The 13,354-nt window shown below is 37.3% G+C and overlaps 2 protein-coding genes across 18 annotated transcripts; one reads left to right on the plus strand and one right to left on the minus strand.

Moving 5' to 3' along the window:
- The first annotated feature begins 560 nt into the window (after nucleotides 1-560).
- LOC105170952 (4-diphosphocytidyl-2-C-methyl-D-erythritol kinase, chloroplastic-like) lies at nucleotides 561-5,754 on the plus strand. Of its 16 annotated transcripts, none has more exons than XM_088884859.1 (7): nucleotides 561-1,088; nucleotides 1,301-1,396; nucleotides 1,523-3,009; nucleotides 3,220-3,306; nucleotides 3,396-3,595; nucleotides 4,596-4,681; nucleotides 5,194-5,754. In XM_088884859.1, exons 1-3 carry the CDS (start codon nucleotides 888-890, stop codon nucleotides 1,568-1,570), a joined length of 345 nt encoding a protein of 114 aa, XP_088740985.1. In that variant the 5' UTR covers nucleotides 561-887; the 3' UTR covers nucleotides 1,571-3,009; nucleotides 3,220-3,306; nucleotides 3,396-3,595; nucleotides 4,596-4,681; nucleotides 5,194-5,754. The 16 variants fall into 16 exon arrangements, with proteins under 16 accessions (XP_088740985.1, XP_088740987.1, XP_088740981.1 ...); XM_088884861.1 differs by having other exon boundaries at nucleotides 1,523-2,743; XM_088884863.1 differs by having other exon boundaries at nucleotides 562-1,088; nucleotides 1,523-1,571; nucleotides 2,650-2,743; nucleotides 3,220-3,595.
- A 226-nt stretch (nucleotides 5,755-5,980) lies between these two features.
- Nucleotides 5,981-10,560, minus strand: LOC105170953 (uncharacterized). 2 transcript variants are annotated; one of them, XM_020696656.2, is made up of 3 exons: nucleotides 10,336-10,560; nucleotides 9,277-9,793; nucleotides 5,981-8,129 (listed from the first exon to the last, which is right to left on the minus strand). In XM_020696656.2, the coding sequence occupies exons 2-3, from the start codon at nucleotides 9,277-9,279 to the stop codon at nucleotides 6,144-6,146; spliced, it is 1,989 nt and encodes a 662-aa protein (XP_020552315.1). In that variant the 5' UTR covers nucleotides 9,280-9,793; nucleotides 10,336-10,560; the 3' UTR covers nucleotides 5,981-6,143. The 2 variants fall into 2 exon arrangements, with proteins under 2 accessions (XP_020552315.1, XP_011090212.1); XM_011091910.3 differs by lacking the exon at nucleotides 9,277-9,793.
- Between the last annotated feature and the right edge of the window lie 2,794 nt (nucleotides 10,561-13,354).

Genomic DNA, 13,354 nt, shown 5'->3' on the forward strand with positions numbered 1-13,354 from the left:
AGCAACAACCCAAGCTGGATCTGGAACCAACTCCTATACGCAATTATATTTTCTGATATTATTTGTGTCCGATTAACTAACTTAATGTCTGTTTTCTAGAGCGAACGAACTTGCCATCTTGAAAAGATCACGACTATGTAGGTCCCGGTCCTCCCCACTCAAATCTTTTCTCTACCTTATCTTTCTCCCCTATTTCTTCTATAGATTACGTACTACCACCTCGTGGATCTGCATTTTCTCTCTTACTTTTCACAAATTCAGACACTATAAAGAACAAGATGTGATATAGACACATGGTTGTGGTTGTGATCCAAAGAATATCCGATAAGATTATTAATTTTTAACTTAATTGTCATATTAATATATTTTATAGTTATTTATAGTATAATTTAAAATATAAAAAATTATTTATGATATACATATAAAGACTATATATATATATGTGCGCGCGCAAGACTTATGAAGTAAAAGTTTTACACTATTATAATGTCTCGATTTTACTGGAAAAGCAGACATAAAAAAGTAAAAGGAACAACACCCTTTGTGCCAGACCATGTAAAAAGATTGTCCAAAACCAGTGATGATATCAGGACAAGAAAGAAAGCATATAAAAGTCCATCAAAAGAAACTGATTTCTTTTGTTTGTTCATTTTCACTAGCTTCGGAGAAAAATGAAGAAAAATAAAAACGAAAAACTCATGCTCCAACATTCAATTTTCTACGCACGCCTCACTAGCATAAATTGGTTGAAAATCTTCCTTGCAATGACTTTCTACTGATTCAAGATCTAATTTCTTGTGCAAAATTAATGCATTAGTGTCCTGCTTAATTCTGTTATACCACTAATAGCGGTTTTCAGTTGAACAAGCTATCCACTATTCTCTGCCATGGCTTCTCATCAGTTCCTCTGCAGCCACCAGCTCTATGCCTCCTACAACAGCAAAACCCAGTTCAATTATTTCAAGAAAGGCACTTTTCGTCTACCTTCTTCGTTTAAGCCACATGGGTTAATCGTTCTTGGACAGAAAATTGCAACATTGGAGGACCCGTTTGATCAGAGCCACGACTGGCAGAAAACAAGTGTGGAGGTAACGTATTCTGTAGGAGTGTATTATGTGCTTATGGTTTGATTGAGAAGATACTGACTTTCTGTGCAATAACATGTTGTGGGCTGCTGATTTTTTGCTGGTTATGATCTTTGAGATTCGATGTTTCTATGTGATGTTTGTCTCTTTCATATTCTTCCTATTTTTCTGACATAAAGGTTAATGTTTTATGGGGTTCTTGATCTTGTGTCTAGGCGGTGTATGATCTTGAGGATAAACTAAACAAGTTGGCTGATGAAGTGGATGAGGATGCTGGAACGTCAAGGCTTACTCTTTTTTCTCCTTGCAAGGTAAGGTAATCAAGTGTGTATTATGCTTAAAGCCTAAAGCTGCATTAGCTTCTTTAGTTGTTCTCTTAAAGTTTGGGGAATTTGGAGTCTCTGGATCGCAGATTAATGTTTTCTTGAGAATAACAGGAAAAAGAGCAGATGAATATCATGATTTGGCGTCTCTCTTTCACATAAGGTATACTTGGGATTGTGGCTGGTGACTAATAAGCAACAACAGTTTTGTTGGCTCGGTTTCCTTATGTTAGTATGAGTTAGTCCTTTTTCTTCAGGTGATCAGTCTTGGAGATAAATAAAGTTCTCTGTCTCCATTAAAACCGAAGGATATTGCTTATCAACCAATGCCCTCTGGATGAGAGAAATTGGGACCTTTTTCTTTCTTGATCTTTCTGCTGTAGGCATTTTGGCCTGGAAAATTAGTAGCATCGCTTCTTGTGGCAGATAATCAAGGCACTTAATCTGTTAAGGAAAATGACAGAGATTGAGAACTATTTCTTTTCTGGGTAAACTCTGTGAATATATACAAATTGGACATCTTCTTTAGAGAATATTGGACACAGAGCGAGCATGTTTCTGCTGCACTTTTTGTTGCTAGGTTCATCTTGATAAGAAGGTGCGCACAAGGGCTGGACTAGGTGGTGGCAGTGGTAATGCCTGCTACTGCTTTGTGGGCAGCAAATCAATTTAGTGATTGTGTTTGTGATGCTCCAAAGATTATAATACATAATTATAGGACTAATTGCTAATTATTGAAGAAATTTAGTTGATAATTAAATTATGAGTTGAAATCTGAATATATCAAAAGGTCTAGGGACTAAATTGAAACTTTATAAAATAATAGGGGTTAAATTATATAATGTTAAAAGAATATATTACACACACACAGATATATATATATATATATATATATATGTTAACACACATATATTACACCACACACATTTACACACATAATTTTAAAAGAATAGGGGATTCACTTAAACATTATATAATAAATGGTGAGATTGAGTTGGTGAAAGAAGAACACTATATCACCTTCTGCTAAGCAGACTATGGAATGAACAGCTAAATTGATTGTCTTGTTATGAGTTAACTATGTTATATAATAAAGTTGGTTATATTGGAGTTAAATTGATTATATTTTATACATGTTGCTCTTTTTGTTTTGTCTGGACTACATTTGATGTACATATATAGATAGTGTCGGTTATTTACTTGTTGAATTGCAGGCTCATTCTTCTGCTAACATTTTTCAGGAGTAGATCTTGAGGTGTCTGCCTATCGAGGACTAGGTCCAAATACTTCATTCAATCGGGTCGGGCCAGTATGCAATGTTCTCCTTATTTGTTGGTAAAAATACAAATCACATTTTGGTTGTATGAAGAGAAATTAGAAGTGTGGGAACTACTTATGATAGGTTACCTTGTGGTGTTTGATATGTGCATATTTATATATATAAATAGGGTTTACTTTAAGTATGATGTTTAGGGGAGATATAGCCGTAGTATCCATAGAGGGTGCTATAACGTTGCTACTGAAAGGAGCTCCAAGAATGGTCTAGTGAGATTGCTTGGATGTTCCCTTCTTTTTCTCACATGGAGCTGCATATTGCACAGGTAGACCGTGTGTAATGACAATCATCATACTTAATCTCAGGATGTTTGCAGCAATGATCTTAGTATGAATTTAACAAGTACTAGCATGATGGTATTATTGTTTCAGTTATACTCTAGCTACGCCAGCCTTCAGGTCTAGCAAAGTAATTAGTAGCTTCACAGAGAAAGACCTCAAAGCTATGTTTTGACACAGCATCTCGTCAATTACAGAATATGGAGCAATATTTTTCTCTTCTCTCCTGTGCTTGTTCTGCTGTGCAAAGGAGCTAATGTGTGTTTTAGCTCCTAGTCTTCTAGGTGAAAACATTGACCTCCCCCATTTTTGCAAATTTGGTAGAGAACTTCTTCTATGTAAACAGCATTTCACTGTTTCTGGTATTGGGCAGAGTATGAATGAAACTCAGCCTAGTTGGCTAGCCTTACACGTCGACGGTTCTTGATCACAATAATGAGTATCTTGGTGAAGCTATTTCAGTTTGATGTTGGAGAAACTCCTGCTTTTCAAGTCCTTCCGTCACTCAAAAGAGTAAACAGCGAACGCTGCTACAGGTCGCAGACAGTATGATGCTGTTTTCACGTCTGGAAGGTAGTTCTAGCATCTGAAGCAAGAATTTATGCGGTTAAGTTGATCGTATGAACTTATAGTCAGATAACTCTTACAATTCCTTGCCATATTTGTCCATTACATTTGTCTGCATATAGGATTTGAATAGTTTTTTAAGTATTATGTATCTGTTGTCAATCCTTTGCATTCTCAGCATCATGGATGAACAATCTGGAATTGCAATCTTATTGATCTCAGTTATGCTAAACACAATAATCTTTGTTTCCCCTACAATACTTCTTCTGATTATCGTTCAAATTCCAATTTTTGAACTCTCTTTCTGTCAAACACTACATACTTCATTATTGGCATTTCCCAAGTTTATTTTTCTATTCCAAATCAAGTATGCTCCTACATCATCTTGGTTGTCATGCTGAAACTCCTGCTTTTAGATACTAAGGACCCAAAATCCAGGTTGGCTGCACCTGGGACACTTCCCAACTACTTTGCAAGGCTATTTGCAGCTTAAATGTGGTAGAACTTGGCAAGCTAAGCATGCTCAACATGACGACAAAATAACATGATATCTTCCTCTTAGACCCCTTTGATATCTTCAAGTTTTCTTGTGTTCCATGTGGTGGTTACTAGGGCGCCTCTGGAACTTTGTTTTTGCAATGTAGAAGACTGTTCTTTGAAATTTAGATGATTGATTTAATATTCCTGTGAAGAGATGTGATAAACTGTACGTACTCCAGAATTATTTATATTTGCTCACCACACAGCCTTTCAGATTATAAATCTGAATAGGTGAACAATAAAAAATAAGCTCATGGGCAGTGAAGTTTCTAAATGCAAACTCAAACTGCTGTCTTGTTGAGAAGTGCCTGCATATTCTTACATATAACATCTCCGTTTGAGCACACAAGAAAAAAAGCACACACTTCGTTTTTATATACATTACCTGAATAATGCACAGATGACACCTTGCTATCCCTATATCTTTCAGCCAGTTCTTGGCTGATTTCTAGTGTTAATGATGCAGTGGAAGCAGTACCGTCGGGGTGGGTTCTCTAGATCCCCTCAATTTGTCTATAATGATGACGTGTACAAGGATGTCTTCTTTATCAGGTAAACCACTGACAACATAATAGTGTGATCATTTGTTCTCTTACTTGTGTGCTTTAACAAAAAGATGAATACCATCTCCATGTCAAAAAAGCAGAAGTATGTCTTGGTATTAAGTATGATGAACGTCGTAATTATAACCAACACAGAGAGCTGCCCAAATCCCGTTTAGGTTGTTCTATAGAGCACATTAAAAGTCTTAACAATCCATGAAGGTCTCACTTTAGCTCCTGAAATATTACATATTAGCCTACTCATGGCCCTTAAAGAAGAGTTCTTTTTAGATGCATAATCCCAAACAAACTCTGCAACCACCAATTGTAGTAAACGTTGTGTTAGTTCCTACCAGTTAGCAATTGAATTCATTAGCTGCAGTTTTCATAGCAACCTTCCCCATCGTTGAGAAAACGAAGCAGATATTATGCACGAAACTATATGCTCTGGTGTTCAGATTTTCATTATTTTTTGAGATTGCTTCGTTTGCTTTATTTGAGATAACTGCATTATGAATGCAGAAGCTAGCTTTATCATCCGCTCAGCGAATCATTGGTACACAGAGCCTCTTTGTACTGACGCTTGTGCCTTGACAATGGGATCTTCTCAATCATTTGCATAGTAAAAGTGAAAACAATGGGAGACACAAAATTCATAACAAGCCTATCTTGATATGTTTATGGGTTTTCGAGTCCAAAGACCAGCACAATGCTTCAAAATTGTAGGAAAGAAGGAAGCCTTGCGTATGTCTAATGATTCTGAGACTTGAGGACACAGAGGATGGCTGCACTCCATTCGAGTATCTCTGCAATGAGTCGCTCTTCATCTTAACCAGAGGATCTACAATGAGAAATCATCATTGAGCGCCTAACCAAGACATGAAGGTCGTTTCGGTGCACATATTACTCCATCTTGTTTATTATGTACTTTGGTAAACACATTTCTGTTTGGATTACTGATCATGAATTTCTGTCATTGTATGCAACATGCCAGTCTTGTACGTTTTGTTTAGCACCCCATGAGACAAACTAAAGTGAAATGTGTTCTTTTACTACCGTATATTTTTTAGATTTGATGCATAATGTCTATTGCGAGTTCCCAATATCATTTTGTTAAAGGATTTTGAGGGGTTTCAGAAATCCATAATAAAATGGTTCAATCCTAACACAAGGAACATTTCCATGCTTTTCTTTCGAGTTTGTGTCAGAAGTTGAAAGGAAGCTGGCAGAGTGAGAGTGCTGAAAGGAAGTTTCTCTGTTTCCGTGAACAGAGAAACAATTAGAGAATCAAAACGAAAAGACATGTAACTAACTTTAAATAAAGGGAGCTTTTGATGCTTTTTTCCACTAAGATTAAAAATTCACAACATCGACAAGGCAGAGCATCAAAAGAACCAACACCAACACCAAATGCAAGCGCAAATTCATTGTCTTTTTTACTTCTTTATTCTTAAAAGTCCTCGTCATTCATCTTACAGAGAAGGGGAGGAAACAAACTGTCTGGGTAAACTGAAAAGGTCTTTCTCTTCAAATGGAGATGTCCATTCTCGAGAACCACCACCAGTTGGATCAGTAGAAGTTACCCCATCTTGCAATCCTGGATGCGGTGCACCATTCCCATTGGAAAGGACAGGCCTCATAGCGGACTTCATACCTAGACCGTAAGCAAATGAATCATACGTACGAGCATTGTTTTGCATGGAGTAGTTCGCACCAGTCCACAGCCCATTGGGCCTTGACGATAATGATCCACGATCCAAACTCCAGTCTATGTTGGTATAATCAAACTGCAACATCGAGCTGCCTGTGTTCCAATCCACCGGAGATGAAGACCCTGATGTCCCGTTGGTACCTACCCCAGAGAAGAGCCCAAGGGAGGAAGCTGCAGCAAGCGCTGGTGATGCACCTCCTCTGCTCCACAAACCGTTCCCCCGTGTGGTTCCCAGAGAATCCATTGAGCTACTGCTGGACACAAATTGCTGCTGTGGTTGGTAGTGAAGTTGGTTGTAAAATGGATTTGAAGTAACACCATTGGGACTAAGGCTTCTAGATACAGCAACAGGTGGTGGCACGAACCCATGGGGCTTCACCGTTTCAACAGAATTTGGATACCAACCCACACCAGTCCCAGGAGGAGAAGAGCTAAGACTTGTGCTGGGAGCTTGCTTCCCATTAATGGATTGAGGTCGCTGCATGACAATGACCGGTTCTTTCACCGATCCAAGCTGTAAATTCTTCAATTCATTTCCAACAGCCATGTAACGGCTTTCTGTTTTGGCTGGGGGAGGCGAAGCCTGCAAGGGTGATGCTACTGAAAAGGAAGAGGAAGCATTAGACGCTGCACTTGCCCACCTTTTCTCTGCTGGTGCAGATATCTGCTGTGGTTTGGTCCAATCCAACTTAGGCTGCACTTTCTTTAGCACCTGAATATTTTTGGACCCAGGTTCCACTGAAGATCCTATGGTTACTGGAACTTTTGTATAGTTAAAATCTTTTTCATCCCTTTTCTGTTGCACAATAGTAGATGAATTAGACTTCCCTTGTATTCTCAAGGGATTCTGACTAATCGCTATTGGTTGCTTGCTGTTGGCCACAGTAGGAGGATCGCCAGTTTCTTCAGGCTTGGAAGGGACAGCAGGAGGCTCCTCCTTCTGTGCCTTCAACAGTTCTTCGGCCTTCTCAAGATCACCCTCACAGGAAACTACAGCTCTTTCAACCTCCTGTTTGGAAGCTTTATATCTAATTTCCATGTCTGTAATACGAGCAAGCTCTTCTGATATGTCGATTTTCAAATTACCCCCACTATCAAGATTATGTTCCATATGCTTGTCTTCTTCGCCACCTTCAAAGAGCCATGCCACTGATTCCTCTACTCTACCTTCATTCAAAATAAGAGCCATTGTTGCCCGTTCCTGAGAGAAACCCATAGCTACAAGCTGTTGAGCGAGTGCTTCTAGCTTTCTTGACATGAGATAGCCACTGCACCGTTCATGCAACTCTTGAGCTCGCCTCTCCTTTTGACGTTGATGTTTCCTTTCATTCTTCTGGCGTATTTTTTCTCTTTTGTCATTGTCAGCTCCAGGTACTGACTCCTGCCGGGGATGGGGCTGAGATGTTTTTTCTTTATGATCTTCCGACTCACCAGACCAGCTGCCATTATTAGAAACAGAATCATATTCAACACCAGCCGCAGATGAATTTCCATTATGATCATCTGTATCATCTATATTCCGGAATCGACCATTCACATGAAGTGGACTGGCAGAAGGCACGGGTGCTGCCTCAAATGTATGAAATGTTCCCAGAAGAGGATTGTATCCACTTGCTGGGGTCCCATTACTTGTGTTAGCATGACCTGAAGGCTTTGAAATACCCTTTTGAGGTTCCTTGCCAGCCTTTTTGTCTTTGGACTTAGATCTGGATGCTGGAGACATGTCCTCAATTTTAAGTTTTAATTCCTGCAACACGAGAAGGATAAAAATAACATTAGCAATCAACACACATAGGCTCAACCAAACAAGTAAAAACACCCTATGAACCAGACCTCTAAGTAACTGACTTGGTTTAAACAAGAGTATGAGCAAACCATCTATCTTTCAATTGTAAATGAAAAATTCTATGCAGAAAGTAGAATGTAAACATCAATGATGGCGACTGGAAACATACAGAGAGAAGGGAGCAAGGACTACTAGCTCAGTGAGTTCACATAATGAATGACAAGATTCTTGCAGTGTATATGTGCTGTCCTAGAATAACCAGCAAAGTGGAAAATCAAAAGTAAGATGGAGGGGAAAGCCAAGATATACCTATACCTTCTCGGTCTTCCAAGAAGCTGATAAATTGAGAACATTCTTAAGTTACAAAAGAAGCGAGTCAATTTCACTTTCTTTTTTAAAATTTATGGGCCCTACATCTTGGTCAATAATAGAAGCGAATCAATTTCCAGCGGAGAAAGTCTTAAGAGTGTGACATCTGGATCAATAAATTCTGAAAGTGGTCGATCTTGCATGCAAAATTAATGTCCACATAATGACAAGGGATAAAGCAAGGAAAACTAAATCTAGTTGATAATCTTATTAAAGGATGATCGCATCGAAGGAACAAGAAGACAATGAATACAGATCGTGCTTGCGGGCCATCCACTCACGTACCAAGAGGTCCCACAATCACCCATTATTGGCATATATATGTGGAAACACAACATTCAGAGTAGATCCCTTCAATACAAATCCAGTATGGAGAAACTTGACTTAATTGAACAAGCAATTAAGTTTGCATGACAAAGGAGAACAAATCACAAAGGGAACATGGCACATGTAGATGCATGCATAGATAGCCACAAGCACAAATAAGCAAATATGAAGGTCAATTTTAAACATAGAATTTCCACGATCACAGAAATATATTAGATACTACCAATAAAAGGACAAGAAAACTTGATAAATGCTTTCAACTAGAAGTTTAACTTTTCACCAGTGTTATCAATTCTAAATCTGCTTGTCTACTTTCTTTAAACTGATTACAGAGTCCAAAAATCCTTGCCATCTTTATTGACTGCAAGAAAGAACGGTACATTTGCTTTTGCCAAGAATTTGCAAGAAATACCATTTCTCATCCTTAGAATCTCCCATTGCCACCTCCTCAGCATGTTGCATTTCTCCAGACCAGAAAATAGGAATTCTGTACATTCTCATCTAAAGAGCTGACATTACCGGAATCATTGAGGTCGTTGCATAAGAGACACTATCCTTTTAACTTATTGAAGTTGTAGTCATCTCTGCATTTATTATTTCTCCTCACCTTAGTTACACTGATTCGGCGTCATCGTGTAAAATCAATCATTGAGTCTTGTTTTTATTCGGGCTCTATCTCACACTATATCACAAACCGACAAATCTTTCAATCATGTCTAATCATTTTCTCCTCCAAATCCACTTTTACCTATCCTTTATTTCACAACATTACACGTGGTAATACTAACTGACTCCTCCAAGCTCCAGCAAACAATAAAGACAATTTCCATCTTCACGGTCAACCAGCGCCAAAGCTCGGGCTCTCTCAATGTAGCAATATCTAAGGCCGCACCCAGTAACCAATAGCCAGGTCCAAAACTCACATGAAACTAAAACCAATGAAGAACATTAATTCAAACTCTAGTTTGTGGAGATGCTATGGACCTACAACCCAATCCCACTTTTCCCCCAATGACAAGAAAAACTAGAAATCCACAGGCAGAGTACTGAACATACACACCAAGACATCAAAACTTTTAACGAATGTGCAAAAGCTTTTCATTTGGGGACCAAAAAAATCACGAATTTGCATACTCGAATCAAATCTAAACACCAATAGCCCCACATTGATAAAAACGAAAAAGTCCGACACCACAAAGCAGATCAATCAATCAGAAAATTACGCACCAAATAATCACAAAACAACAATTTAAAAACACGCTCCGACAAACCAAAAAGAAAAAAAAAAAGGAAAAATTCTAGCACCAGCACCGAAATTGCTCTAATTCAAAGCCAATGTAAACGCATCTCAGAATTAGAAGCCAAAAAAACAGAAAAAAAGAAAAAAAAAAAAAAAAAAAGTCATCACCCTCCCCCACCCTAGCCACCGGCGATCGATCACCAAACAAGGGGCAACACAGCGAAACCTCACCTGTAACGGATCGACACGAACGATATAAACACGACTTCGCCGTTTGTTCAATTCCTTGTTGTTCGAGAAAATGGAGGATTGGATTGAGTGTCAGCGAACGAGACAGGGAGAGAGAATTCGCGAAGAGATATATGTAGAGAGAGAAATGGTGGGTTGCAAGACGATATATAGAGAGAGAAAGAGAGAAGAGGAGAGAGATAGGTAATGCGAGGCTGAAAAATAAAACTGAATCGACGGGGATTAGGGTTTTTTTTCTTTTTCTTTTCCTTTTTTTGGGCGTACAATAAAAATAGCGGAAAGACCACGAGTGGCGAAGCGGCCGGGTATAATTGTAATTTGCACTTAAATCCACACTTGTACTCTGTGGACAATTAGCCCTTAGTTGAAACGTACCAGTTTCTGATAGTTCACTAGGTTGCGTAACACAGGATTACACCTCCGTGCCGGGATTTTTAAATGATAAGGGAACTGCCACCTGGCAGGAGCGAAAAATATAGAGGAATATTAAATTACTTAAAATTATTATTTCTTTTTTAAATGGAGTAACGAAAACGACAACGTCGGCGCTACATTCACATGCGAGAAGTCGTGGTGGCATGTGTTAGTCAGTTCGAGATAGATTATTTGTCACTTATTTTCCAACATTAGTCATACTATTTTTTTATATTTTTGGGAAGTGGGAATATGGTAAGTCAATTTTGTATCATGGAAAATTTTAAGGTAATTGTACTGTAAAAATTAGTGTAAAGAATGTAAGAAGGTAGCTCTATGTAGGTTTATAATCTTGTTTAAATACAGGGTTAGATCATTTTTTTTTTTAAATGCGAAATTATATTTTTTTCATAAAAATTATAAAATTATATTTAAACTTTCTGAGAATTCTTCATTTAACACTAATTCTCTTATTCTAATATTTGGATAAAAAATACTAACGTCAGAGTTCAACGTGATGAATTTTTTGAAGAATGAGAGACTACGATTTAGGGAGGTTGTGCGAATGGATTTGGCACTGGATGGAGGCGGAGAATGTGGTACGAATGGAGGCGATGGTGCGCGTGGAGGCGGTGCCTTGGAAGTTACAGTGCAAAACGTGATTCATTGGAGGCAGGAAATGGATGTGGTGGTGTTATGGAGGGTATGTATGGAGGCGATCGCTTGGAGGCAGCATGGTGGTAATTGGACTTTTTTTTTCAAAGATTACAGAAAAATGAAAAATGCCTAAATGATCTATGAAAATTGCTGAAAAATATCTAAATAATAATATTATAGATGTAATAAATTAATTCTAAGTGCTTTGATACAAAAGTTTTGTCTTATTTACAGGTAAATTATAAACATGTATTTTGATTCTATTACCATCGATAGTAATAAATATAGTATCAGATAATTACTACACGTTACCCTCCAAACAGTTTATGTAAAGTAGACAAATTATTTAATAGTGATTAATGCAGATGTTAATCAAATCAATCTGACAATCCATAATCCCTAATAGATCGGTAAACATGGTCATAGTGGATTAGAAAGAATGTTGGACATTAAATTCTTCAATAATATTAATGCCTCATAAAACTCTTGACTCGGGCTTACAAACATAACAGACCAGTCCAGTTGGATATGAGTCCGACTGGCCCATCAGTAGAGAGGCAGAGTCCATAAGCAAGGCACATCAGCTCAATTGATTACAATCCCAACTGGCATACTAACAAGGCAGGACATCCTAACTAGTTTTGAGCTCAACTAGCCCATTAGCGGGGAGGAAAAATCCAAAAGCTTACCTCATACTTTATTGAATTGACAGACCCAATAAATAAGTATATTCCAACCGGACATGTCATTATACAGATGGATGATCACGTCATAAAGTTTGCCAACACGTTAAGACACGTCATCCTAAAAAATCTCTAGGTGGTTCTAAGTAAATTGATGGCAAATGAGCCGGAAATCAGCGAGTAACCAATTATGAATTTTTAGGCAGACATGGCAATATTCAGTCCACCTCGCGTATCTTAATCAAATCTAGTTCAAATCTCAAACACAGTTTGCTCTAAGTGTAGCCAACTCGAAGGGCTTTCCAACGTCATATGACACTCTGCAACAAACCCCTATCCTACTTTGTACATGCCTATAAATAGAGGGCATGTATAATCATTTGGTAATATCATTCTTCACACTCAAGCTCTCACTTATTCTCATTATTTTCTCTCGGTTTTTAAGTTATTTTAAGTTTATATTTCGCACTCCACGCAAATATTTATCACTCTCACATCGTATTTCACCATTATTTTCACTTTGTTCAAGTTTTCTTTTTATTTCTTTATAAATCGAAACTAATTTAAACATCGGAGTGCAAACCTCTATTTTACAAGACTAGTCTTCTGATAATTTTAAATTTTTTCTTAAAGATCTTTCGGCCTTATGATGTGACAAAAAATCGGTACGCATCAAATACTATTTAGGACTAGTCCACGTATTAGCAAATTAGTCAGGAATAATAATAATTAAAAAAAAAAACATTGTCTTATTTTGTAATTTTTTCGTGACATGTTATCATGGATACAAATAAAATCATCTACTAAATCATTTTATTTATTTATTTATTTTCTTAAAAATACATTGTTGAATATGATGCTACAACTGTTTTTTAAAAACAATCTTCGTATTATGCCAATCAAAATATTAAATACAAATAATTATCATAATTTATCGTGATATTTCTATATATATATATATGTATTGAAGAAATATTCATTGAAATTTCAGGCACCGACCCACATAGTGAATTCGAGTTGATGAATTTAAACGTAAGAATTTCAAATTTTTAATAACAAAATATTTTAATTTGTTCGAATATTTCCACATTAGAAAGAATTTCAAATCCTTCACAAATATAGTTTAAAGTAAGAGTTATAAGATTTCAACCTTCACATGTGGAATTATCCACCTAAATTCAAATGTTTTTCTATTAGGGTTTTGGAATCCATTTGTCAATCCAAATGTAACATTGATGAATTTCAAA

Source organism: Sesamum indicum, linkage group LG9 (assembly GCF_026168435.1).
Source record: "Sesamum indicum cultivar Baizhima isolate 11 linkage group LG9, ASM2616843v1, whole genome shotgun sequence".
NCBI classification, from domain to species: domain Eukaryota; kingdom Viridiplantae; phylum Streptophyta; class Magnoliopsida; order Lamiales; family Pedaliaceae; genus Sesamum; species Sesamum indicum.